This window comes from Ostrea edulis, chromosome 8, assembly GCF_947568905.1.
Source record: "Ostrea edulis chromosome 8, xbOstEdul1.1, whole genome shotgun sequence".
Classification (NCBI taxonomy): Eukaryota; Metazoa; Mollusca; class Bivalvia; order Ostreida; family Ostreidae; genus Ostrea; species Ostrea edulis.
In genome coordinates, this window is record NC_079171.1 from 7,845,980 (window position 1) to 7,873,779 (window position 27,800).

Here is a 27,800-nt window from a genome sequence, read left to right on the forward strand (position 1 = left end):
CAATTTTAGTCCACATTACTTTTATTATTCAAAAAACTTGCACAGTATATGCATATAAAAGGCATGATACAATCTGTTTGATCAGGTTGCATGGTTTAGAACCAATTGTGTTTTCATTCCTTGCATAAAGTCAACCATAAATGTACAAAATGTGCGTTCTGTGTTTTTCTCAAACAATTGTGACTTTGTGACAGAAAATCCACATTTAAGCTCAGTAAAACATATTTTATCAAACTACAACCATCATTTTCATAATCTATACACAATTTTGCATCAAATCAAATATATTGCAATTTGTCCTACCTTAGGTTGGGGTCATCTTCGAATTTGATCTCGTGAGCAATGCACCGCTTCACCTTTCATATTATTGTCACATTGACTATGAATACGATTTCCAATTTTGCACATGTAAGTTTATTTGAAATGAATCACATTAACTATGTAATTGTTTCCAGATTCTGAATGAAATAGAACAGATGAAAAGAGACATAAGACTCCTATGCAAAGCGGGTGAGTTTTTCATGATAATTAAAAACTTTGGAATTGTTTTGATTGGATTCAGAGTTCAATTAAATCTTAGTTTACCAATCAATTAGTATCACCTGACACAATGATCGAGGAAGAGGTTAAAAATCCGCCAACAGAAATACGGGATGCAGATAAAGGTATGACTTATAACTTGTAGTCCAGTGTAAATTGGTGAATTTGTGTTTCTGTAAATCAAAATGACTAGCAACGAAATAAGCTCCCTTTCATCACTTCTTTATAGAAATACAATCATTATTCTGTCGTTTTCGGTGCTTTGAGCTTATCTCCCATATAAAGGTCAGATGCATTATCATTGTATCGCTGTATGTTAGGTAGTTTTCAATATTGTATCGATCGTTCGGGAACCCATTTTACAATATTTACATGATTTTTAAGAAATCGTGTTTTTGGCCTGCTTTGGTGAATTTGAAATCAAGAGTAGAAGTTTCCGATTTCTTTGTTAGTTGTGTGTTGTGGTATGTACTTATTCGATTTGGCTGTACAATCTCTCAAACTTTTGTCATGAAATTAAAAGTTTACTGGCATAAATTCATGCATTAAGAAAAGACGAATTGATTTAAGTTTTCGCGGATACATGTATGTATGTTTTTAGGATGCAAATCAGGATTGCGAGTCTTTAAGAATGATATATTGATTTATACTCAATGGCTTTTCTGCACAATAAATTTAAGGGGGTCACAAAACTGCATTACCTGATCACAAAACATACGCATTTGTCATTGCTTTTACGGGGGTTCACTATATTTTATCTAATGGAACTTACGATGATACCAAGTTTAATTTACATATTTGAAACTGCAGTTTGCAAGATTGTATATGCATTGTAACGTATACTTTATATCAGAGAAGATCAATTCGCATGTTAATTACAGATCAGATACCACAACCCTCCATGGTGTCGGATGATATGAAGGTTATTTATGTATAAGATTTCGATGACAACGGTATGTATCTTTTCCCGAAGATTCGAATTCAATCATTCGTCCGTGGCATCATGATACTACACATTCACGGAATGCTATGCTTTACATGCATATGCCATGAGCATTATAGTACGTTATATTCAAATACATTCATAATTTACTTGCTTACACCATCAACATTATATTACCTTATAATCATAATTTCATACGCTTTATATGCTACATCTGTATACCATTAGCATTGAAATACTTAACATTTCGAATTTCCAAAATTTCGGTTTTGGCGTGATGCATTATTTGTTGAAATGCTCATGTAGTGCATCAAAATTAGTACCGTATAAGTTTTACATTATGACCCCTGAGTCAAAGCCTCTGCTGGTGGACTGTTAGTCCCCGAGGGTCTCTACAGTCCAGTAGCTAAGTATTTCGTTACTAGCTTCAAATTACGAATGTATATCTAATTGCCGGGATAAATTTTGAAAATCATTTCAAAGTTAAGGATTATATCTCCCTCATGCATAGCTCTGATCCTTTGATGAATTTGACTCCACTTTTTTGGCACTCTAGTTTACCTCTTAGCTATTACAAGTTCATTGTTATTTCGAATTTCCAAAATATCGGCTTGAGCATCATTAAAGAGACACTATTTGTCAAAATTGGCACCATGTAAGTTTAACATTCAGATCATTTCATATTCTACATCTTCATATAAGGTGACGATAACGAGCAGAGATCAGTCTAAAAACTCCTATAAGCAATACAAAATAGATAGTTGGTCAAACACCGACCCCTGGACACACCAGGGGTGGGATCAGGTGCCTAGGAGGAGTAAGAACCCCCTGTTGACCGGTCACACCCACCTCGAATCCTATATCCTGATCAGGTAAACGGAGTTATCCGCAATCAAAATCAGTGTGCCAAGGACGGCTTAACAATCGGTATGAAACACGTCGGACAGCATTTGACCCAATGATAGGTTATATGGATATATGGAAAGTTGACGATATGGAAGCTGAAATCATCCCGTTTGTCATACAGTTGAGTTTTCAGTTTGCCGTTAATGTCTACTTTCGATAAAATATCTAAGTGTGAAGCAGAAGTGGGCAAGAAATATTCGTTATCTTCACCTTGTATTCAAACATACAAGAAACATCAATTCCATGTTCAAATCCCCCATGAGCACAAATTGAGTTCCATTAGTAATTTTTGTTCTACATTCTTATGAGATAGAATATATTCAAATACTTCTATATGGGTAGAATTTATATATTAGCAGTATATTCACCCATATGTTGATTAGACATATCACACTTAATTCTATATAAAAGACAGCAGTCTTTATCTTTGGATATTTTAGTTATCATCATTGCCAACTGCAAACTAAAACATAACTTTATGACAACGAAATTATTTCAAATTTTCCATCGTAAACATTTCGTGTTACGTCTCAACTGATTCGATATGTGAAAACATGTTCATCGTATTATCAATATTGAAATCGAGGCATAAAACTAGCAATTGACTTGATAATATAGGTATTTAACGGTATTGGATATATGGTCGTTACAATGATCTATATATAGTTATCTGACGTGTTTCATACCAACTTCTAGAAAGTTCTGGACACACTGATTTTGACTACGGATTACTTCATTTACCTGTTCTTGGTATATGATGGATTCAATATTGGTTAACGTCCCTCTCGAGAATATTACACTCATATGGATACGTCACCACTGTCGTTGAAGGGCTGCCAAATTGCGGCCTATGTTCGGCGCTTATAGCCTTTGAGCAGAAAGGAATTTTTATCGTGCCACACCTGCTGTGACACGGGGCCTCGGTTTTTACGTTCTCATCCGAAGGTCCGTCCCATTTAGTCGCCTTCTACGACAAGCAAGATGTACTGGGGACCTATTCTAACCCGGATCCCCACGAGACTGTTCTTGGTATAGGGTTCACGTTGGGTGAAATCGGTCATTAGGAGCCGCTTACTCCTACTAGCCACATGGGTTCATATCTGCCGTGTCCTTGGGTCCCTGTTCGCCTTATTCTTAATTTTGTATTTTAATGGGATATCATGAGATTGATCACTGTTCAATATCTTCATTATCTTCACCTTTCATTTGTCACCGTTCTTTATGAAAAATGTTCATTAATTACTGTTTATATTCTTAAAATTTTATAATTTACATATTATATACACCGTTAACATTAGAGTATTTCTTATTCACGGCAACCTACCAGGTCACTTCTATAGTGAAAAGAATGGCTTCAGCTTCTCCGTCGCTAATTTATGTCGTAGTGTTCTATATTCATCTACACACGGTATATGTGTCTCTCAACTATTTCTATATGCGAGGGCATGTTTTCTGCATACGACCAATGCTGTTATTTTAAGATTATATATAAAAGCGACATGGCCGAGTATTTGAAATGTCTGTTTTTCATTAAAATAGGGGATGTTTATTCCTCCTATGCACCTGATTCCACTGGTGTGTCCAGGGGTCCTCGTTTGCCCAACTATCTATTTTGTATTGCGTATAGGAGTTTGAGATTGGTCACTTTTCGCTATCTTCACCTTTCATAAAAGCAACATATAACTGACGTTTATTGAATGAATCACCGAATTCACATACCATTTTTATTCAAATTTAATACCCAATGATATATAGTTACACTTTTATAAGTACACGGTATTCAATTTCAGATTCGGATTCAACCGTCCTTGGATTCATCTACTTATTTTCAAAACCTGCTTTGGATAAATGATTGGTTTAGAAACTGAAATTGGAATGAAGGGTGACTAAAATGCAACATGGAAGCAGAGAATTGTATTTATTGCAAAAGAGTGTGTTTTCATGTATACTCTTTAATGTAGATGTGCTTTATCTTCATCTGTGTCTTTAATTACATTATCATCGATGGGATTACGTGGCGTCGGTGGCCGAGTGGTTAGGCCGTCAGACTCTCGACCGAAAGGTCGTGGGTTCGAGTCCTGGCCGCGGCAGGGCTGACATTGTGTCCTTGGGAAAGGCACTTTACATGAATTTCCTCACTCCACCCAAGTGTAAAAAGGGTACCTGGCTATAGACAGTGAAAGATATTGTTAGAATGTTAGTGCTCTAGCGCTTGTAATGGCAGCTTGCACTGTATGCTTCCTAGGAAGCTGAGAAAGTTCTAGATTTATATAAGGTCTGCCGGGGTAATAATGTACATTGATAATTGTAAAGCGCTCTGAGCAGCATACGCTGGATAAGGCGCTATATAAAACCAATTATTATTATTATTATTATTAGAACATTCTGCAAAAAAAAAAAGAAGAAAATTATTTAAAAAACTAGCAAGGTCGAACAGAGTCTAGATGATAGAAATACTTGATGTTTCAAAGTACACTTTATGGATGATGTTCAAATATATTTACTGAATATTTAGGTAATTCATTATGAATTCTTTGATTTTGATTGGAGGATTAAATCTATAAATAAAAATGACATTGATGACATGTTATGTAAATCATTTTCTTTTTTTCAAATTGTCACTTTCTTTTTCTTTAAATAGAATTACAAGTTTTAGATGTAACTTGACTTATCGTGTGTCTTACATTACACAGTAACTAAACTGCCAACTGATGTGAAATGAACTGTCGTTCTACTGTTATAATTAATGTTGTATTATTATTCTTTAAATAGAATTACAAGTTTTAGATGTAACTTGACTTATCGTGTGTCTTACATTACACAGTAACTAAACTACCAACTGATGTGAAATGAACTGTCGTTCTACTGTTATAATTAATGTTGTATTATTATTCTTTAAATAGAATTACAAGTTTTAGATGTAACTTGACTTATCGTGTGTCTTACATTACACAGTAACTAAACTACCAACTGATGTGAAATGAACTGTCGTTCTACTGTTATAATTAATGTTGTATTATTATTCTTTAAATAGAATTACAAGTTTTAGATGTAACTTGACTTATCGTGTGTCTTACATTACACAGTAACTAAACTGCCAACTGATGTGAAATGAACTGTCGTTCTACTGTTATAATTAATGTTGTATTATTATTCTTTAAATAGAATTACAAGTTTTAGATGTAACTTGACTTATCGTATGTCTTACATTACACAGTAACTAAACTACCAACTGATGTGAAATGAACTGTCGTTCTACTGTTATAATTAATGTTGTATTATTATTCTTTATATTTGAATCATTATTTTTCCATTACCATGGACGTGAACATGGTAACTAAGAGTAGGGAAGACGATAAAAGGTTATCTAAAACATTGGCGCTAATGAAATGTTTTGTACTGTTACAATCGATGTTTTATTATTATTATTATTATTATTATTATTATTATCATCATCATTAATATTTTATTTTTCATTCTGACTGTTGTTATTATCATCATTATAAAAGGAAACGACACGGATTAACATTGTTAACATTCATTCTTGTCTTGTCATATCCTATGAACATTTCTTTTTCATTGCAACCTTGAACCTTGATAAGATGATCACGAAATGTGTACGCTTGCTTCTTTGTGTTGTCTAATGGCAGAAATGTCACAGAGTGTATTTCATTTGAAAGACACAGAAAGCTGTCGTCATTTCATTGCCCATGTGAAATTCTGATCTGGCGTCAATCACGAATGCAATACCGGCTTTCTAATCTGCTAAACAACAACGCTGCCTATAGGATGCATGATTTAGGGATGTTGATTGATCTAACATTTTGTTGTCTCTGGCTATTTAAATCACATGTATCTTATCAAGTTATGGGGTTCAGGACGGGTGTGAGCGGTGAACAGGGGATACTTACTCCTTCTAAACACCTGACCCCCTCTGGTACATGTGTGTCCAGGGGTTCGTGTTTGTCCTATTCTTGATTCTGCATTCCTTATAGGAAGTATGAGATTGAACACTGCACGTTGCCTTTACTTTTTTTTATCATTAAGGAAATGCCCCTATTTAATCAGTTCAACTTTCAAACCAAATCAAAAGCGCCACGATATTCATATCCATATGAATAATACGTTTGCTTAATGACATCGCACCCAAAAACACTAAAGCGCTAGGACTTCAAATACTTCTTTGCGAAATAAAAGCCAAATATTAACGATGCAACCATTACCCGAGATACGATATATGCTGTGTAACATATGTACGTCGATCATGTGACCAGCATATCACGTGGGCGTGACTGTCATAACCTAGATACTGAGTGAATCAACAACATACTATGTAAAAAACAAGTATGACAACAAGTTATGATATAAAATGATTGATATTGTTCATGACGTCACGAATACTCGTACGTTCCAATTACGATGAACTTACTGGCGATGGTCACTGCGTTCCGTGTTGACTTCACTATGAATTTCTTTCCAATTAACCACTAAAAGTTGGCCACTACTATGATGAAAAAGTGAAGATAACGAACAGTGATCCACCTCGATGCTACACAGAATGCAGTAAGACAAACACGATAGTGAAATAACGTTTTATGTCATATATTTGCTGTTTATCAATAAATAATCTAAACTTTATCGTGTTATGGTGTGTTCTTTGTCCACCTGTTAGTTAAGGCCCTCTGGAGTTCTACCAATGATTCTTACCTCACCAAGTAGAAAAGGTTGTGGGGCGATACTCTAACTCGTCCTCTGTCATTGTGTATTTGTGTTCAATGTGCTGCAAGAGGGATAGTCGTAAGAATTGGCTACAGTGTACCTAACATAGCTACGTCAACAAACGAAACCATTTAAAGCAGTGGATTTTCGGGCCTTATGGGGCTTTAATGAATATTTCAATGTATGCTTGGAAAATATGTTAGGTTTTCGTTATATAAATTTTTGAGACGACAATGCAAGAATGCTGTGAAAAAAGGCTTCTGTGCGTAAATCAAATGTTTTCATAGGGATAGATTTGTAGCTCTTGAGCTGCCCTAATATTTTCTCAGAGAGATACAGTTCTGCAGCAAGACGGACAAAATGCCGGTGTAGAGGCAAAATTTGACTCCCATGGAATAATGACCGGGGATCATTTTTCGACGTCGAAACTTGACCCCCTAGCCGTAGAAAAATTGGATAATTTTGTAGAAAGAAGTCTCAGGGGTCATTATTTTGCGTGTCATACCTGAAAAATAATGCCCCCCCCCCCCCCCGTAGAAAAATGACCCCCTCCCTTTCTTAGCAGATTGATTCATTTTAAAGGAGTTCATACGGGATTTCAGGTAATTATTTACCCAGAGTTATCGTTCCTGCTGCTCCTCTTATCAAATTTATTCCATGTTTAATTGGTGGTTTTTTTTTACGGTTAATAAAATAAAAGTAAGAACTAGTTCATTAAATTTGAGGAAAACCCACTGTAGGTTCCATGACCAATTACATCTGGAAACAATCCGCATATTTCAGGGACGAATCCAGGGAATTTTCAAAAAGGGGCTTTACCATAAGTTCTAGATTTCAAAATGGGAGTTCCATTCTCAAAATGTGTTATTTTTACCTTATTAAGCAATATTTTGTAACGATAGGCAGAGGCACAACCTATAAAACCTCCACACCTCCCTCTGAATCTACTAATGTAGTTATGCTATCTATTTACATGTATAGATTTTGTGTAATCAAACACACACATAAAAAAGAGCTGCGTCTAAATACAATATTTCTTCAGCTGAAGTCAATAGCTTATTTCATTTACGCATCATTATCGTTTTTCAAGAATTTTGAAAAATGAGGAAGTGTTGATAGAGGTATGAGTGAGTGTGCGAACCGTAACTTTGGGTAAACTATAGTATTTCACAGGATAATTTATGCCTATCAGGGGTGTAGGACAAGGGGACGGGGGCACGTGCCCCCTCACTTTTGGAAGATGGGGGGTGGGGTACAAGTGGGTTTGTGCCCCCTCACCTTTTTAACACAAAATTAACATAGATTGATCAGATGAAATTATACCACGGTTAAAAAAAAATACTCAATTCTAATATGCAGGTTTTCAGCACTCAAAGCATTATTTCTTGCATGTACATAACGTATTCTCTCCGTACTACTTTTTTTTTTTACCGAGTTACGTTTTAAACCGTCATAAAATTGTTAGCTACAAGACAAATGTTCTCACGGTGAAAATAGTTATATCTCATTTATGTTAGAAGCCCCCCCCCCCCATTGCAATGTTCAAAAGTGCAGTATGTCGTACACAGTACAGGGGAGTAGGGGAAGGTACAGTCTGGGCACATGTCCCCACACTTTTGAAAGGGGGGGGGGAGTATGGTTGTACCCCCCCCCCCCCCCTTAAGTAAGGCTTTTTTACAATCTGATTAGAATAAGATCCCCGATCCGCTCCTTTGTTTTCATATTATCTCTACAACATAAAAACAAAGGAGCAGATGGAGGATCTCATTTTTATCAGATTGGAATTGTTAGTTAGTACCCACAAATAAAACAATTTTGAGTCATTACAGTCGGATGACCCTCCAGAGGCCATGAATCTTGAATTCTCAAAAATTTTCTTCGTGAGTCATGAAAATACATGAAACTTGATTAATGAAGTCAGCAGGAAATGGCATACAAGTAAAATATATAAAGTGTTTAAAGTGTAAAGCCCCCCCCCCCCTCCCCGAAATAGGATTTTGGAGTGTCAGAAGGATATCCTACGTGTCTCTATTATTTATTTTTTATTAATTTTTATTTATTTTTGCTTGTCAAGTCAAGATGTGTTTAAGGTGAGTTTCTTTGGTGCCCCTCACTATTTTTAGCCCAGCTACCCCACTGCCTATTGTGTTAAATTATCAAAACACCCAAAATAAAACGCCGCACTGTCATATCACAGTAAATGCAGTACACCTGATATCACCGTGTAGAAAAGCACTAGAGTAAAGTGTATCACCTTCTACTCTCTCTCTCTCTCTCTCTTTCTCTCTCTCTCTCTCTCTCTGTGTGTGTGTGTGTGTGTGTGTGTGTGTGTGTGTGTGTGTGTGTGTGTGTGTGTGTGTGTGTGTGTGAAGAATGTAGAGAAAGCAAATTTACAAAAAGATGTCATTAATCAAAATTAATTCCAGGTTTAGAACCCTATAAAAATGGCGGAGAGGGGGGATGCGCAATTTGTCCCCCCCCCCTTTCGAGATTCCTTGGATATCCAGCTTATCGACAGAAAAAAATGACATGTTGGATTGCATGTATCTCAATATAACTATGCATGTATTTACTCGTAATAACGGATATAACTCGTTGTGACTAGACACTTATTTGGTACGAGTCACCAGTTTCGAATACCAGTCCAGCCGATGTAGAGGCGAATTTCGAATTCCAAAGAATAATGACCGGGGGTCATTTTTCGACGTCGAAAAGTGACCCCCGGTCATTATTCGACTTAGAATAATGACCCCTTTTGTCCGTAGAAAAAATGTCTTTTTCAAAAAATCGGTCCATTTCACGTTTAGAAAAATGACTCTCGTAGAATAGTGACCCCCTTGTAAATTTTATTAAGGATTATTTCTCTGGTAATGCCTAAGAGAGGCAGTCCACTATTGTCATAATATAAGTAAATATATCACTCATATGAAACGTAACAGATTAAAACATATTAGGACTTGTAATTTTGTTTCAAAAATAAGAATTTACTTGTTTTAACAAAAGTCTTCAACAAACCATTTAATTTAACCAACTGAAATATGTCGCTAGAATTCGTTGTAGTAAAGACAAGACCAATTTCATAAAATGTAATAAAATGCATCCCGTAGAGACCCGTGAAAAGCAGACTGAATTATTCACCTGCATCAGAAAACACATGATGCATTTCACTATTCTTATACTAATTGGTATGAGTTAAGTGAGTTAAAATTTCTTAATATAGTATATGCTTACAATGGTTTGCCATCACAGTATTCAGTTATTTATATGAGTTAAGTGAGTACATACTTACAATGACTTACTATCACGGTATTCAGTTATTTACAATACAATCGTATGACTTCCTCACACTAAATTTTAACGTGATTTAGAATCATAACACGACAGGACTAAAACAATTCACTGCGATGTACGTATAGCGTAATAAACTTTCAAATAACGACTGTTATCATATTATTGCTCGAAATTTGTAACTGTCTTGTAGATACTCGCGTGTCTTCTAAATATTTGAGTATCTTGTAAATATTGTCATGGGTCAGAATAAACCAAAGTCCGACAAAACTAAATAGCATTACTTTAAATACATATAATTTTTGCATATCTAACATTGTGTTTTGGTCCTCCAAAATATTGATAAAAATCAATAATGGAGATTTTGTGATATGCTAAAGATATCTTGATCCTGATATCTAGTCGTGGCAAAGTATATCGATTGATCGGACAAGCGTATTTTTGTATCGATCGACCGGACACGCGTGAACTGTGTATAGTCGGCAGAGCGGGCGGGCGCGAGTGGTCGCCTCCAGCACCAAAGGATTATATTGGGAATGTTTGCGGGTGCCCGCTCTGCTGATCAGACCTCTGGTGTTGGCTCTGGTATTGCGAATGGAGTTAAAATCTTATGCAAAACAACTTTTTATTCTCCATTGATTTTAATTCATTGGTGCAAACTTCGCCTTATATCAAAATTCGAATAAAATATCTATGGTACAAACGAATTAGATGCGTCACCTTTAAATTAAGCGATACATGGAATGAAATCAGAACACCGTTACTGATCATTAGAGATTGCGTTCTGTTGTGTGTCAATCTATAAACGTTTATACCACTTAAGGTAACTCCATACTCGCGGTTTTATCTGATTCAAGTTTAGAAAGTGTATTTATTTCCATTCATTAGAGTTAAAAGTAACAAATTGTCAAATAAAATACACAAGTCATCACACTTTTTAAGATGAGACACGTACATAAACAGAATCATATATCACCGTCAGAAAATAGCAAATTTCAATAAACAGCATTATCAAAATTTCCTACAAACCGGATATAACGATATAATAGCATTCATAACAATTTCATGAAACTATATCTTCACAAAAACATACAGAATGTCTGTAAAAAATACAGGAAATATATCGCAAAATATACTTGATAAAGAAATCATTAAAAACAGAGTTAATGCCCTTGGATTCAATATTTTAAAACGTATCATTCATTATTCATCTATAACTTAAGACTTTTGAAATAGTTTACTCTAACAAGACTTTTACAATATCTATCAGAAAAGACTCCAACAAAATTCATGTTCCTATTATGCATAAATCTAAATAAATCATTGATTTTGCAAAATCTGATGACATCACAGGAGGGTGGAATTACTTTAATAGGAAATAATGATATCGTTATTGTATTATTACACCACTAACATTTAAATAATGATGCAGTTATTGTATTATTACACCACTAAATAGTAAATAATGATGTTATTATTTTATTATACATGTTTACACCACTAAATAGTAAATAATGATGTCGTTATTGTATTATAAATGTTTACACCACTAAATAGCAAACAATGATGTCGTTATTGTGTGAAGAAGAAGAAAAATAAGATAAGATGCGCACGGGGATTTCAAAACTCGCACTAATCTACTGAGGATTCACCTACATATGTATGCATTGCCGCAGGACCCCCTCCCCCATATCTAACATATGTGTGTAAACAGCAAACAGGGGGTGTGGTGGGTTTGTATGGGTTTCGTAAATGCGGAATTGTCAAATTACATGTAGTTGGCAGTTTTTGCGACTCCCCGTCTTCACAACAAATGCCTTCATGTATACATTAACTGTGCGACAGGGATTCAAACAAAGCTGTTCGTTTATATCATTTTAATCAGCATTGTTTGTCGCTTACGTCTTCGTTCAATGGAAAGTCTATTTCATATTGTTAGACGGTCCGTCCCCCTCCACCTAACATTAAAATCCAACTGCGTCATCAACCACTCAATCATAATAACATTGCACCATGCAATTAGCAGGTATTTTCTTTTCCAGCGGAATCCTAAACTTTTTAAATACCTTGAATGTATTTCCCACAGCTATGGGTTACCTCGATTCACTAAAAACTTCATCGTTTTAATTTTTTTGGGATGATAGAAATATCTTGACAACAATGTCCGAGAACGTGATCCACAGCAGTAGATTTGTATCACTACTGAAGTTTAAAACGCTTCTTAAATTACTATTTACACACGCATTGCAGAACACCAAACACTTCGACATCGTAGTTGTGAGATTTAAAATTCACCTCTTGTTACGACCGTAATTGAATGCAACTACCAATTATTAAACCTTTTTCCCCAGTGCAATTTGATTCATGAAAATATTTTCTAATTTCGATCTATACTTATAATGCTCCTCCCCTCTCCGTAATAACATAATATGATTATCTTTAAGGCCTTCGTGTAAAATATATTAATTTTTGACTAAAATTCACGTTTTTGTTTTCAATACCAGACTTTTTTAAATTTCTGTTCGGGCTGCCGTCATGATTTTGCTGTACAGAACATCAATATTGAGGATTACAAATCTGTTTCTATACCGCGTTTGAGCATTATGACGTAACTTCTCGACCGCAATGACCTCAGTGTCCCTCTACGCGTACTTTTATCTTTCAATATCTGCCTCTTTTCAGTACATAAATTTTAATTTCATTCTAGTTATAACGATATCGAATTTAATGCAAAAATTATGCAAAAACCGTAAACTCTTACACGTTTTATACCAAAAGTAGGTCCAATTTCTTCACAAGCGTATTGATATGCGATATATTATGGAGAGATTGTTAAGGTGGTATATTACACTAAAATTAATGGCTCGTTTAAGCACTTCGTATATAGCTTGATCTCATCATTGGAAAAGTAATACACGCTCTCAATTATATTTCACATGATTTTGTGTGTGTGTGTGTGATGTTTTCAGGAATGACAAAAAAGGGTGTTTTGTTTGTAAATAAGAGATTCTAAAGTCAAAGTTTCGCTGTGATGTGATGCATGATGTGTTTATTTAATGAAACATACCCATAAAACTCGGATAGACGTTCTAATTTTGTAGAAAAATGAAATGTTCATTTTTTTTTAATCTACAGATAAAATTTTCAAAACCGCCAATAAAAAATAAGATATGCTAAATAAATATGTTTAAAAAAAGAAATTGAAATGAAATGACTAAATTTTAGATATATCGTTATATATTAATGAGAAAAAAAAAAGTACCAATCCCGATCAAAATTGAAAGTAATTGCTTAGATAATTATAGTGTTGCCAATTGTATGTGATTTTCATTAGTAAACTATTTTCCTTTACAAATTAGTTTGCAAACCATTTTACATCAAGGGAATGTAGTTTTCTGACTACAATGTTCTATGTGACTAATTTTGAAAAATAATTTCGATAGGGCTTGGTTCAAATTGAAAAAAAAAAAAAAAATAGCAACATTTCTCAATTTTTACCATTTCATTTTCTTTTTAAAAAAAAATATTTTTTCCCGATATATCTTTTCCTAACTGACATTTTGAATATAGTATCCGTGGATTAAAAAGATATTAACAAAAAAAAAAAAGTTTTCAAATTTCATAAATATTTTTATTCGAAAATATAGAACGCCTATCTAAGTCATTTATTCATGTTTAATTAAATATTAAAATTATGCATCAAATCACAGCGAAATTTATAATCTAGAATATCCTTTTTACAAACAAAACACATATTTTACCATTCGAAGGGTAAAAATCACAACAACAAAAACTATTCTAAAATAAATGAGAGTCTGTATCGCTCATTCGATGGTGACACCATTCTTCATAAAAGGTGTTTTAACGAGCCATTCAATAAAATGTTGGTGTAGTGAGCCACCGTAAAGCTATAGGCAAACATTGCAACTTAATTAATGTCACAATGAACTGACTTCTATACCTAGGGTGGTTATTTAAACCCTCACAGCGTTTTGTGTCAGTGTGTCATTGGTCTTAATTAGAGAATGCCCCTAACCCAGTGCTACAACTACAAACAGATACGGGGGGGGGGGGGGGGGGGGGGGGGGACGAACGCCATCAAACAACCCGCGTTGTGATATTGTTTTCTCGTAAGATTTCTTCAGTATTTTTTTTTTAAACAAACATACGTCGTTAAAACAGGTAGTGACAGTTCCATCGCCAAACGCTCGGCATCAGGTGTAAATGTGATGGATCCTCGGATATGAGCTTAAAAACGGATGTCTCGTGTCACGGTGGGTGTGGCATGCTAAAAAACTCCACTGCTCAATGGTCTAGGTGACGTCTCCAAATGAGTGAAAAACTCTCAATATGGACGTTTAACAAGATACAACCAATCAGGGGTTTTTTTTTCTTTCAATTATAAATGTTTGTGAATAAAAATTATAAATACCAAACATTTATACATTTTTTTTTTAAAAATATCTTCAAAATTAGATAGCGAACTCCATTGCATTGATATAGATATAAATCTGCATTGCTACATCCGGTACTTCTGTTCACCCTTCATCTTCTATCCACCAGGAATTATATCGCTTGGGTTCGAATTCACTATTACTGAGTCGAAGCTTCGATTGCTTGATGATTGATGTATTTCCGCCACACTCAACAATTATTCAGTTATATGGTGGCGACCAGGTTTTATTGGTGGAAGAGAATTCAGATGCAAAGTACCTGGGAATACAACCTTCCAAAAGTAAACTGGGAAATGTTCTCACCTACCAGCGCGAGCGGGATTCGAACCCGCGCCGACAGAGGTGTGAGGCCGTGTGATTTGGAGCGCGATGCTCTAACCACTCGATCACGGAGGCACACACAAACGGTGTAAATTGCTTACGGTTCTACCGACAATGCATTTTCCCCCGTGGTGAGTGGACTGACCTTGACGTCCGAGTATAGAACCGCGTTTTACACATTGATGACGAAAGTGCCACGTAAACTTGGATGATTCTCGAATTACCAGAGTTTCCGGCATTAGGTCAACAGCACCTTCTGCAGTATGACATCAGTGTCTTTCACCCGTCCCATTCTACTGTGTAACAAATCCGAGTACACATTTAATTATCTTTATAGCTGTTTCTGTTAGTTTTCCGTAAATTCAATTTCCGGGATTTTTTTTGCGAATCAATTGTGTGCCGTTTACTGACATAAATTTTATTTTCTGTTGTAAATAGATGCATTGCTTTTCGTGACTTATATCAAATTATTAATAATTGCATGCATGTAAAATAAATAATGTCACTCGCCGAATGATACTCAATGACCCGCGAGGCTCCAAGTCTTCGTTATTGCAATTTTTTTTTAAAAAAATTCCACATCTATATATCGCATAATATAATTAAACAGCAGGCAGTGCCTATAAAGGCCTATATTATGAAATGATGAATATAACAAACAGGATTTCTAGTCGATTCGTCCCATTACCGATCCGTCCTTAGACTATCCGTCCCATAGTGAATCTGCCCGAGAAAAAATAATACCGCGGTGTTTTGTTTTTCGTTTTTTTTAACCTATATCTAATTATAATATCTAACTTCTGAATCCTAACATTTGTTTTATAATATCTCTGCTAACTTGTGTTAAAATATGCATGCAAAAACTTCCTTTCTTTCTTATGTGATTGATCATATCTTTCATAAAAAAAAAAATTCGGGGGCCCGGATCGGCTAAGCAAAATGGGCCGGATCGACAATGGGATGGAACATGTACGGACGGATTAACCGTGGGACGGATCGACCTCACACTAACGAGCAGTGTTCAATCTCATAACTCCAATAGGGAATACAAAATTAAAAGTTGGGCAAACAGGGACTCCTGGATATACCAACGTGGAGGGGGGATTTTTTTTAGATAAGTTATAATTATTTTTCAAAAATACATATGCATTACTAGGACGTATATGAAACGGTGGGTTCTGTGGATGACTCCTCGTTCTCTCAGTAATTTCATAATAAGCGTTTTGGTTTTACAAAATGCTGACCTCCTCATAAAATCATTGCCTGTAATGTTTTCCGTCCCGTTCCATTTTCCAGTCCGCATTTTAGAACACCGGATTTACTGAATCTCAAATCTACAAGGGGACAGGCGCTGTATCCTTATATGTTTGCCTGTTTAAAATATACAGATAAAATAGAAACATATGTTTGCCTGTTTAAACTATACAGATAAAATAGAAACATATCTCTTTTTGGCATTGTAATACAAAGACAGCAAACAAAATAGCAATGCTCAATAAATAGGCAAAGAAGGTGGTGCACCGAAGCGTGGATTTCCCCTTCCCTAATTCAATCATATGGGGATCCGGGTTAGAACAGGTCCTCAGTAGCCCTTGCTTGTCGTAAGAGCCGACTAAATGGGACGGTCCTTCGTATGATACCGCAAAAACCGAGGTCCCGTGTCACAGCAGGTGTGGCACGATAAAGACCCCTCCCTGCTCAATGGCCATAAGCGCCGAGTATAGGCCTAAATTGTGCAGCCCTTCGTCAGCAGTGGTGACGTCTCCATATGAGTGAAAGATTATCGAGAATGACGTTAAACAATATTTAATCAATCAATCCCTAATCGAAACTCCCTGTCAGCACTCGTGACGTAGAACGGACCTCCATCCACATTCATACTCTTATTGCGTGTTCGTCATTTGAATATCTGTGGAATATCCCAGTACCAAGGGCAAACCTAATACATGTTATGGGTCAGTATATTACACATGTAGTCTAAACAATTTTTGAAATCGTAAAAATCATTTTAAATTGTTTCTTCTTCTTCTGAGTATCAGATACAGTGTATATTATTACATGTTACGGGCGTATCAGATATTCAATATTATATACTGCTACAGTCTAAAAGCTCTTATACTCGTTTGTTTTATTTTCTACAACCAATAGTTGGCAACTGTACATGACTCTGACCACAAATCAAAATATAAGGGGGGGGGGGGGGTATAATACGCATTAATAAGGTCCAACATAATTCGAAGTGCATGCACATAAAACATCGATTCATTATAGCAATTCGTTACTGGAATACCTGTCATCTTGTCCACTCAAACTGTTTAACCGTCAACAACGGTTCTTTTTTTTATATTGATTTTCTTTCAAAGCAATTCACAACGTTTTTTTTTTTTTTTTGGTTTTGTTTTTTCGTAAAAGACACCATATTATGTCTTTGTCAACACCTCTTACTCAGAAAAATCATACAAGTTCTTTTTAGGAACTTTGACTATGAAAACGCAGGTATTGCATGATGTATTCGACGGGTTTATTGCGAGTCCTATTCACAAACTAAACAGTGTCCAGGTTGGTAGCTTATTTCTTACTCAGCACATTGTAATTAACATGAAACATTTATAAAACTAGAAATGTGTTTCAATTAAGAAAAAATCTAGATGGAAAACGTAATATAGAAAAATAAAATGTGTTAGTTGAGGGGTTCGAACCCGGTCGTTTTAAAAAAGAAAGCATCTTTAAATATAAAAGTTGACGACTTTACCCACTGAACCACGCAGTAAACCATACATTACTAATAAGGAAAATTAAAGTACAGGTGAAGTTGAAAATAATATCAGTGAAGGTGTTTCGATTTTTATTATTTTACACCAAAAAAAAATGTCCCCATGAAACAGAATTTCAACAATTCTTTGGTCGAAAACTCGAAGGATGTATTCATGGTAAATTTATTTTATTTTGTTTCACTGAGGCAGTTTTTTTTTCCTGAAATCCAGGGATACCCCACCATTTCAACGCAAAAACCATATATATCGCGTATTGCTTGATTTAAACTCGAATTATTTTGACTAATTTTCGTTAATACAAGTCTTTTAAACTTATTTTGGAAAATGTTTGAATCAAGACATAAGTTCCATTTGGTTTTATCATATATTTGAATAACTTATTTTTACCGATATTTCATACAATACCTTTAGGGAAGTAAACATGAGATGTACACCTTCTTTTCAATAATGAATTTAATTCGTGCGAATGGTTCAGTTGGACGTTATTAATTTTTTCCCATGCTAGATCGAAATTAGAAAAAAATATTAGAGAATGGTAACAAAATAATACATTGTAAGAGATTTAATTTGAAACGGTTCAATGGGCCAATTCATCCGATAGTTTATAAAGCGGTTCATCGTTGCTATCAGCTGCCACTTTTCCCGGGACGAAAATGTACACGGCACAGGTTTTCTTCACTATCTTGTTGGCTGTTAGTCAGCTTAATTTCTCAGAGGGCAGACCAAAGGATACACGTATGTTCTTATTTTTTTTTGGGGGGGGGGGGATTGATTATTATTGCGATATTCATAACATTTTCTTTTAATATTAATTAAATATAATTGGGATTGACTAATCTCTACATTTGCACGGTGTTTTTTTTTTGTGATTTGCATGATTTTGTCTACACGGATCACGGTCGGCCTGTCCATCAGGGAGAAATAAGATTTGTCGATGTTTTATTCAATGACAACTAACCATCTTATAATTCAGATAAGAAAAATGTTAAGAGAGAAAAAAATGTAAAAGATGAAATTATATTCGATAAAAATCAAGTAAAAGTTATAAACCAGTTTCCTAAAACTGATTTCCCTCCAATGCATTTCTTAATTTTCTCGATATGACGTCTTTTAAGATATCGTGGTAAGTATTTTGTCTGCTAGTCTGTCCTGTATGAAAGTAACAACAGTTACATGATGCTGTTTATGGCTTCCAACAGAGCCAAGTCGGGTGCCATTCATTATTTTTTTTATATTTTAGTACAAAAAGAAAATCTTAAGGAACTGCTGCTGAGACATTCCGTGGGATATAACGCATCCACGGTAAGATATGTCTTTATTGATGAACACTTGAGTCAATGTTTAACATATTTTAGACCCATTGTGCACATTTTGTTAAAGCTGTGTTTCATGCAACAAATAAAACACACCTGCACCCAGCGGATAAATTTTCAGCCTTATATCAATTAATCTTTTCGTGACTGAATTTGACGGTTTCAATCTGATTTGGTCAGAGGTTGTGCTGTCGTTTTGCCAAACCCACGACAGTATCCGATTGTGAAAGTTTTCAATTTTTCGGTGGGGAAAATAAACCCACACAAAAATATTAAAGCAGACTTGAAGCCTATCAACAGAAAGCAGGCGACTGAAAATCTGCATCTCGCAATATAATAAATGTTCCGTGCCAATGTTTGAAATAAAATATGCTTTATTTGCATAAAAAAAAATATAAAAATTCACAAGCGCTAAAGCAATTTTATCTTAAAATTCTAAACCATGAATTGATTAAGCTGCGTTAAATTTTTATATGAAAGTCTACAAAGTGTTTAACAGGAATCTTGAAATTTCGGCATTGACAGAGGTGTTGACGAGAGCAGCAACACCTATGTTTAGAGAATGAAATGAACACATAGGGATTATATCCCCCTCTCGTGGCAAAACGTCTTTAACGCAGATGTATTTATACTTTTGAATTACTAAATTTTGCCAAGAAACTCCGAAAAGCTTGCTCCAGAGATTCTCCTTACATATTCTCTATTGTTTCATATGTGAGATGTCAGTAAGCTACAATAGAATCTCACTTAATTAGTAAATATCGTAAAATTAATTAAAAACATAACTTTGATTTCCATAAACTACCCTAAAATAGCAAACGTGAAAGTAAAGTGGTGGGCATGCTTTGGCGGATCTAAGCGAGCTTACAACTTAGAATAATGCGATATGAAGTAAACCCGTTGTTTATCGATGTTTGATTTTGATCTTACAGAAGAAATAAGTTTTGATAATTGTTAGATAAATGAAAATGCCTGTTCGAGTCGACAATCCCTGGTTTTAGTCTTGAATCATCTTATGGAAATTTCCAGATCAAAGCGCCCAAAACGAGACAACATCATGGATCATTTGGTCTGTAACCAATCTCACAATCTCGGACCTTTCCGGTATGCCGAAAAAACAACCCTAGAAGTTGCTGTTCGTTTAGAACATGATCAGGATAGAATTGTGTAGGTGTTCAGTGTTAGTTATGCTTCTAATAGTCTGCTGTAGGACTGTGAATCTAAAAAAAAAAAAAAATCGGAGCCGATCAGAGAGCTGTAGATCCACCCCTAAAAACCTCTGATCTGTCCCAATTTTTTTTCAGAGAGCTACGGTTCTGCTGCGAATGACAGTCTTGAATTGGCCCATATGTATCATTTTTTGATAGATTTATATTACATTACTTATATACATTTCATTCAACGAAGTGTACGTCCACCTCCTGTGCGCAACAATTTAAACACGCATTGAAGAGTACTTCCTCTATACAACATGATTTATTGTGCTTTCCCGCGTTTAGGGATTTCATCTAGTTTACAGGAAATATACATTTTGTGTGTGCTCATAACAAGGATTGTGATATTATCAAACAACGATAATTCGTGATCTTATCAAGTCAACAATTTTTAAAAATATATTGATTTATTATTTACTTTTTTCCAACTACAGATCCTTCGTAACCGTGTCACTCCAATCCTAAATTGTTCCAAATAATCTAATTATTCAGGTTAATAATGAAATGACCTTTTAATTTTATACAAACACAAGTTCTCTGTTAGCTTTAGTTAGCATAGGTTCTGTTACATTCGTATGACGTATATGAAGCGGTGGATTCTGAGAGTGACTTCCCGTTGTTACATTTGTATGACGTATATGAAGCGGCGGATTCTGAGAGTGACTTCCCGTTGTTACATTCGTATGACGTATATGAAGCGGCGGATTCCCGTTCTCTTTACAATTGCAACTTCCCTTGTTTTATTTCTTTTTTAAATGTTGCAATTCCCATAACATTAGTACATGCCCCCCCCCCCCCCCCCCCCCCCCGGTTGTCCGTTCCGTCCCGCGATTTAGCAGCAACGGCCTTGAGCACTGCAGCTTGTGACGTCTCAACATGAGTGTAGAATTCTCGACGGAACATAACATAAACTACCAACCAATCAAATCAAACCTGGACTATATGTGATGTCGCTCAGGGTCAAAGGTCGCAATAAATCACCGGGCCACCTGAAACGTCCTCTTAAGAGCGTATCCTCTACGATGTCAAGGTCTTATCAGTAAGAACCAATCACATTAAGCGGATACATTTATATATTGTATTTCAAAAACGTTTTTGTTTATTTTTTTATCTACAGAATAAGGAACATGGTAAGGACAACGGGAGAAGCCTGGAGGAAGAAATCGATGATAGGGTATGTACAATTTCTAGAGCAATGTCGGGACTATTGTATATTTACTCAACTATGCGGGTAAGAGGTCAACGTGCTACAATTAACGTCACACCTTAAACGCTACGTGCCTGATATTTTTCTGAAATTTTTTTAACTCCTCGATTTGAAGATTTCTTATGACTTCTTAAATTGTTTTAAATTGTATATTGTAGCAACATAAATGCACGTTTTATATGGGCTTGGTTAGCTCTGCGGTTAATTGTCTAACTAGCAATCTACCTAGTAATACAAGGACCCTGTGTTCAACATCCAGTTGATCCACAAATTTGTCTCCTTTTTCTAAAAAAATAACTCTGTAAAGTTTATATTTACACCACTCTGTAACATATTTAAAAATTTATATATTTTATTCGCCACAATCAGCAACTATCAAAATATACCTAATTCTGAAAACAAACCTGGAATTATCCCAACTTTGGTTTCATAGGGTACGTTTTTCCCATCATACTTATAGGAGTTATGAGATTGATCACTGTTTGTTATCTTAATCTTTCACTGTAGTACCGTGTCAGCACTGATGGTTGTCGGTGATGACGCCCACATACAATTATTTCGTCTCCAAGATGATGTCAGCTTATGCAGTTTTTTTCTTTGTAGGAAATTGACCCCGATGACCCCTATATGCAGTTACTACTCAGCATGGGCGTGGAGGAAGACGGCGTCATTAAACACGTGAGTAAACCGGCGTTTGTTCTTGATGCAAAAATAGTTCCCTTCCAGCCTGTCCTACACCGGCACAAACTCGATGTAACGTGCACATGCGTACTAGGTTGGGAATTTGCTCCTTTCTGAATTAAAATGTAATGAAAACTGCGTCCATAAATATCCTTAAATACACAACGATATGCAAAATTTTCTGTTTAATGAACGACTTGTGTTGTACTGACGCCCCTAAATATACATAGTCGCTCCAAACAGTGGGAATTTATACATCAATAATAAATTTAGCAATTTAAGCTACACATTGAGACATTAAGGGTTGTTATTGAGTTATTAATGACGTTTGGGTGTGTTGTAATGCAGACATGATACGAAAAAGAAATAGAAAGAGAAAAACAACACACGAAGATGTCACCATTGATATCAATTACCTTAATACCAGTTCCAATTTTTTTTAGAATCCGAGTTATTTTTATATTTAGGTATATTCTAAATTTCTGGAAATTTCAGCCCAAAGGGTTGCATCCCGAAAATTCCAAGAAACTTGTAGAGGAGAGATTGGATAGAACCATGGAGGGGGAGCTTGAAACTGATAAAGAAGGCAGACGGAGAAAGCAGGTTAGACATCTGAAACTGATAAAGAGGGCAGGCTAGATAGGTGAGACGTCTGAAACTGATAAAGAGGGCAGACTAGATAGGTGAGACGTCTGAAAGTGATATAGAGGGCAGGCGGAGAACACAGGTGAGACATCTGAAAGTGATAAAGAGGGCAGGCTAGATAGGTGAGACGTCTGAAAGTGATAAAGAGGGCAGGCGGAGAATACAGGTGAGACGTCTGAAAGTGATAACGAGGGCAGGCTAGATAGGTGAGACGTCTGAAATTGATAAAGAGGACAGGCTAGATAGGTGAGACGTCTGAAAGTGATAAAGAGGGCAGGCGGAGAATACAGGTGAGACGTCTGAAAAAGTATGTTTTGAAAAGATGTGTTTCTGTTGTTATTAATGGCTACCGTCATCATTTAGTATATTTGCACGTCTTGGTAGAACATTCGCTTCGGTAGCTCAGTGGTAGAGTGTTCGCTTCGGTAGCTCAGTGGTAGAGTGTTCGCTTCGGTAGCTCAGTGGTAGAGTGTTCGCTTTGTAACCAGGAGGTCGTGAGTTTGAGGCCAGCTCGTGTCATGGCAGCGTTAAATCTGACACTATGAAATAGGTAGTGATTGCTCATTCGTCAAACCCGCGATATTTAGAAGTGAGAATCACTGGTCTTGGGGATATTCCTTTAAAACATAGAGCCTTTGTCATCACAGGTGTTGGCATGCTACAGCCCTCGGCGTTAGGCATGGATTGTCATATCAATTGTTTCGACATTTTCTGGCTATCTGGTTATTATCCCGTTCATATTTGTATCTATGTTAAAAGCCTTGGTGGTCTAGAGGTTAGAGCGTCCGCCCCACATGCGGAAGGCCAGAGTTGGAATCCCGGCCGCGATGAACTCAAGTCCTTTAAACAAGTAGTGACAGTTCCATCCCCAAACGCTTGGCATAAGGTATGAATGTCACGGGTCCTCGCAGATGACCTTAAAACGAATGTCCCGTGTCACAGTACGTGTGGCACGCTAAAGAACCGCCACTGCTCAATGGCCGTAAGCGCCGAATGGGGGCCTAAATTTTAAGTCCTTCACCGGTCTTGGTGACGTCTCCATATGAGTAAAAAATTCTCGAGAGAGACTGTAAACAAGATACAATCAATCAATCTTAATTGAAATTGATGAGGCATAGGATGAAAATGAAGCTCGGGACGTGTAGTTTGGGAAACCAGCGACTCCACCATTTGTTCACCGAACTTTCCACAAATACGGTAAAACATTCAATGTGTGTGCATTATATAATATATTTCACATATTTGGGAAAGAATGGCAGGCATGAACTTCTCGGGAATTTCATTTTAGAAGTCTGAGACTTTACTCAAATATTGACTGCTCAAGTAAAAGATAACTCGAACTTAAGTTTGGGATTTTTCTTATTGAAAAAATGTGAGCATTGTCACCAATGTCTGAACAGTTCCCAATACATTGAAACGGTATCATATTTCAGCACGTGCACTCTGAAATTAATTTACTTTTTGCGTGCATTTAGAAACGGATGAAGAGGAATTTCGGACCAGAGTGGCAGAAATGGCCGATGTCTACTGTTCCTTATTCATTTGCATCCAATTTAGGTATGTGTATACATTTATCTGCTTACATTCTTCACATTTATGAATGTTCACATTGCAAGTTAACGCACCTATTTCAACAACATCATCGTCCGGCTTGAAAACGATGCATTGCAGATAAATCCGTAATTTTGATTGATTTAAGCGACATGTTTCTATAATTGCTTGTGGATATCGTTGGAAATATACGGTATATTGTTTCAGTGACCAACCGAGAATCGTTTTTGAAGGCTGTCGAATTGTTTGATAACCTGACCTGTATTCGATGGAAGCCGAAGTCACCGGAAGTAGAGACGGAAGTAGGACACAAGGGATACGTTCTTGTACAAAAGTACGGATTGAAATAGGAGCTAAATCATAAATTTGATTAATACTAGTGTGTGGATACATGAATTATGAATTGAATTAGGGATTTAACCAGGGACTAGTTTAATTATTTACGTAATATATCACGAAATACTTCGCGAATCATGAATTAATTTATGAATTGTACGTATTGAATCTTAATCTATTCCATGGATTTACGTATTTAATCAGGTACGCATTGATGAATTTATATATTAAATCGGGAACTGGTTGTAGAATCTACGTAATGGATCATGAACTAAGTTATAGATTTTCGTATTTAATCAGAATCTAATTTAAAATTTTACGTATTAAATGATGAACTGCTATATGATTTTAAGTATTTAATCAGGTACACCAATGTTTCTGCGTATATATTGATTAACTGGTTCATAACAGGTTGTATTGGCAAATTAGATCGTTATAACAGCTATAGAATTTGCGAAATCTTGACTTTAAACGAGATTGTTGAAACCCCTGTAACTTGTTTGTCAGTAACTTGTCTCGATTTAAAAACATTGGCCATAGGCAGAACAAGCTCTTAAATATAGTGATTTGACATTGAATATAGGATAGTTCACTCGGATATACCTTGGTAAATATTATTTGATTTTATCGTTTTTATTATCGCTGCTGAATAAATTGTAACACTGACCTCAGTGACGTAATCTGCGCTTGTGACAATGAGCACCGTGACGTCATCTACGCTTGTGACAATGACCATCGTGACGTAATCTGCGCTTGTGACACTGACGGGAATGCTGACATTTATGCTTGAATTATATTGTAGCGCGGCAGGTTGCAGTTCGGGATTAGGTTTTTATGGCGACAGTGAACACCATATTACCCTTCAGGAGCCCGGATGTGGATCGGTAAGCAATGAATTGTGAAGCCTTCCCCGATGTTTTCAGAAATCATGACAATAGTACGTAAGCCAGTTAATATTTGATAATGTATGCTACAGAAATATTAATATAAGATAAGGATAGCGATTACATTAATTCTTATTGGTTGTAAGTCTTGATTGCGATTGAAGTATATTTGATTGGTTGTAGGTGAGGAGAGCGATCGCATTAGCTTATTTTCATTGGTTGTAAACGTTGATTGAACTAATTTGATTGGCTATAGGTCAGGATAGCGAATGCATTAACTAATTTTCATTGGTTGTAAGGATTATGGCGATTTCGATTAACTATTTTGATTGGTTAGCAGTCAGGATAGCGATTAACATTAATTACTTTCCATTGATGGAAATTCCATTTGATTTCCAAATTCCCAAATTCCAAATTGATGGATTTCCATTGTAAGGATGGTTGCGATTTTGTTGAACAATTTTGATTGGTTATAGGTGAGGGTAGCGATTGCATTAACTAACTTTCATTGGTTGTAAAGATGATTGCGATTTCGTTAAACCATTTTGATTGATTATAAGTCAAGATAGCGTTTACATTAATTACTTTTCATTGGTTGTAAAACTGTTTGAGATTTCGATGAACTATTTTGATTGGTTACAGGTGAGGATAGCTGTACATGAAATGCTACACAGACTCGGACAAAGACACGAACAATCGCGGAAAGATCGGGATCGATATGTCAATATTAAATGGGAAAACATCAATCCGGGAACTGAGTACAACTTTTATCGCCGGATGACGTACAATCGTAACCCGTATGACTTTGGAAGCGTGTTGCAGTATGGGCTGACGGTAAGATGCTTGTATGACGAATTCGCTGAACTTCAGATAACACACTGTACACTAAATATTGCTTATGTTGTGGAACTATTAAACAATATTTAACTGATTCTCCGGTCGGATTGATGTTTCTCAGTACCCTGGTTTTTTGAACGCTTTATATGGTCAAATGATCGGCTATCTAGCTGTGATCTCCTGCTGAAACTAGAACTATCATAATGGGTATACTATCACAGCCAGGCAGATTGAATAGGGGGATATAATGAATTTGTACTCATTGGAAAAGGAATGGGAAATGCCAATAAAACACTACCTTTGAAATATCTACAAGTTTATTGGATGTTAAAAAAAACTCATAATGAAGAACATACCCAGACATATACAAATTTTTAATCAAATTTGTCTATCGGTGTTAATAATGTACTGTGAATAAATTATGTCTACTAGGCGGTAGGTAGTATTAAAATGGAAATACCCCGTTCGTATGTTTCGTTTTCTACAACAGATATACACGGCTGTTCGTTACATTAACCTTATCATACTATTCTTTTATTTTCAGGATTTCGGAAATGGAAATCCGACAATAGAACTGAGAGACACAAACCTGAGATTTCTGGAGTACCCTGGTGACCACGTGTTCTCTTTCTATGATTTGAAGGACGTTTTGGATCAGTATGACTGCACAGGTAAACAGTGCCCATAGGACGAGCTGCGTTTAAATGTTTTGTGCCGTAGTGAATGGATACTTTAAAGAATGAAGTTGAATAAACTACCTTGAAAAGTCATTTAATAAAGTTTGAAAACAATTGCCATGGATATTGTGTTTGATGGAACACTGAAATACAAACATAAGTGTGTGATATAATGCAAATGAGATGTACAGTTGTGTGATGAAGACATAAGTGTGTAGCTGGTCTCTGTAGTATGCTACAAATGAGATGTACAGTTGTGAGATGAAGGGAGTTTCCCTAAAAAGCAGTAAACGCTACTGAAGGTTACCCTAATCAATTTGATTTTTTCAGCCCATTGTACATCGCCCCCTGTCTGTCAGAACTCGGGATACGTCAATATCAAATGTCAGTGCACATGTCCGACAGGTTTCACTGGAGATATATGTCAAACGATTGTCACAGATCAGGGTGAGTACAGTTTTATATGCCTAGATACATATCATGTGAGTACAGCTTTTTCTCTCATATCTA

The 27,800-nt window shown here is 35.9% G+C and overlaps 1 protein-coding gene and 1 long non-coding RNA gene across 2 annotated transcripts in view; both read left to right on the forward strand.

The window, feature by feature from the left end:
• Nucleotides 1-395: 395 nt before the first annotated feature.
• LOC130049888 (uncharacterized) lies at nucleotides 396-7,019 on the forward strand. Its single transcript, XR_008798241.1, has 4 exons — nucleotides 396-510; nucleotides 597-665; nucleotides 1,422-1,493; nucleotides 4,180-7,019. It is a non-coding gene; the product is annotated as an uncharacterized LOC130049888 (long non-coding RNA).
• An 11,507-nt stretch (nucleotides 7,020-18,526) lies between these two features.
• The window catches only part of LOC125661029 (uncharacterized), a 30,142-nt gene continuing 20,868 nt past the window's right edge, over nucleotides 18,527-27,800 (forward strand). The window contains exons 1-11 of the mRNA XM_056148070.1: nucleotides 18,527-18,680; nucleotides 19,186-19,247; nucleotides 21,590-21,646; nucleotides 22,283-22,357; nucleotides 22,856-22,963; nucleotides 24,481-24,562; nucleotides 24,764-24,890; nucleotides 25,695-25,776; nucleotides 26,419-26,610; nucleotides 27,158-27,284; nucleotides 27,621-27,737. Coding sequence (XP_056004045.1) covers nucleotides 18,599-18,680; nucleotides 19,186-19,247; nucleotides 21,590-21,646; nucleotides 22,283-22,357; nucleotides 22,856-22,963; nucleotides 24,481-24,562; nucleotides 24,764-24,890; nucleotides 25,695-25,776; nucleotides 26,419-26,610; nucleotides 27,158-27,284; nucleotides 27,621-27,737 — 1,111 coding nt within the window. The 5' untranslated portion in view covers nucleotides 18,527-18,598. The remainder of the gene's footprint in view (nucleotides 18,681-19,185; nucleotides 19,248-21,589; nucleotides 21,647-22,282; nucleotides 22,358-22,855; nucleotides 22,964-24,480; nucleotides 24,563-24,763; nucleotides 24,891-25,694; nucleotides 25,777-26,418; nucleotides 26,611-27,157; nucleotides 27,285-27,620; nucleotides 27,738-27,800) is intronic.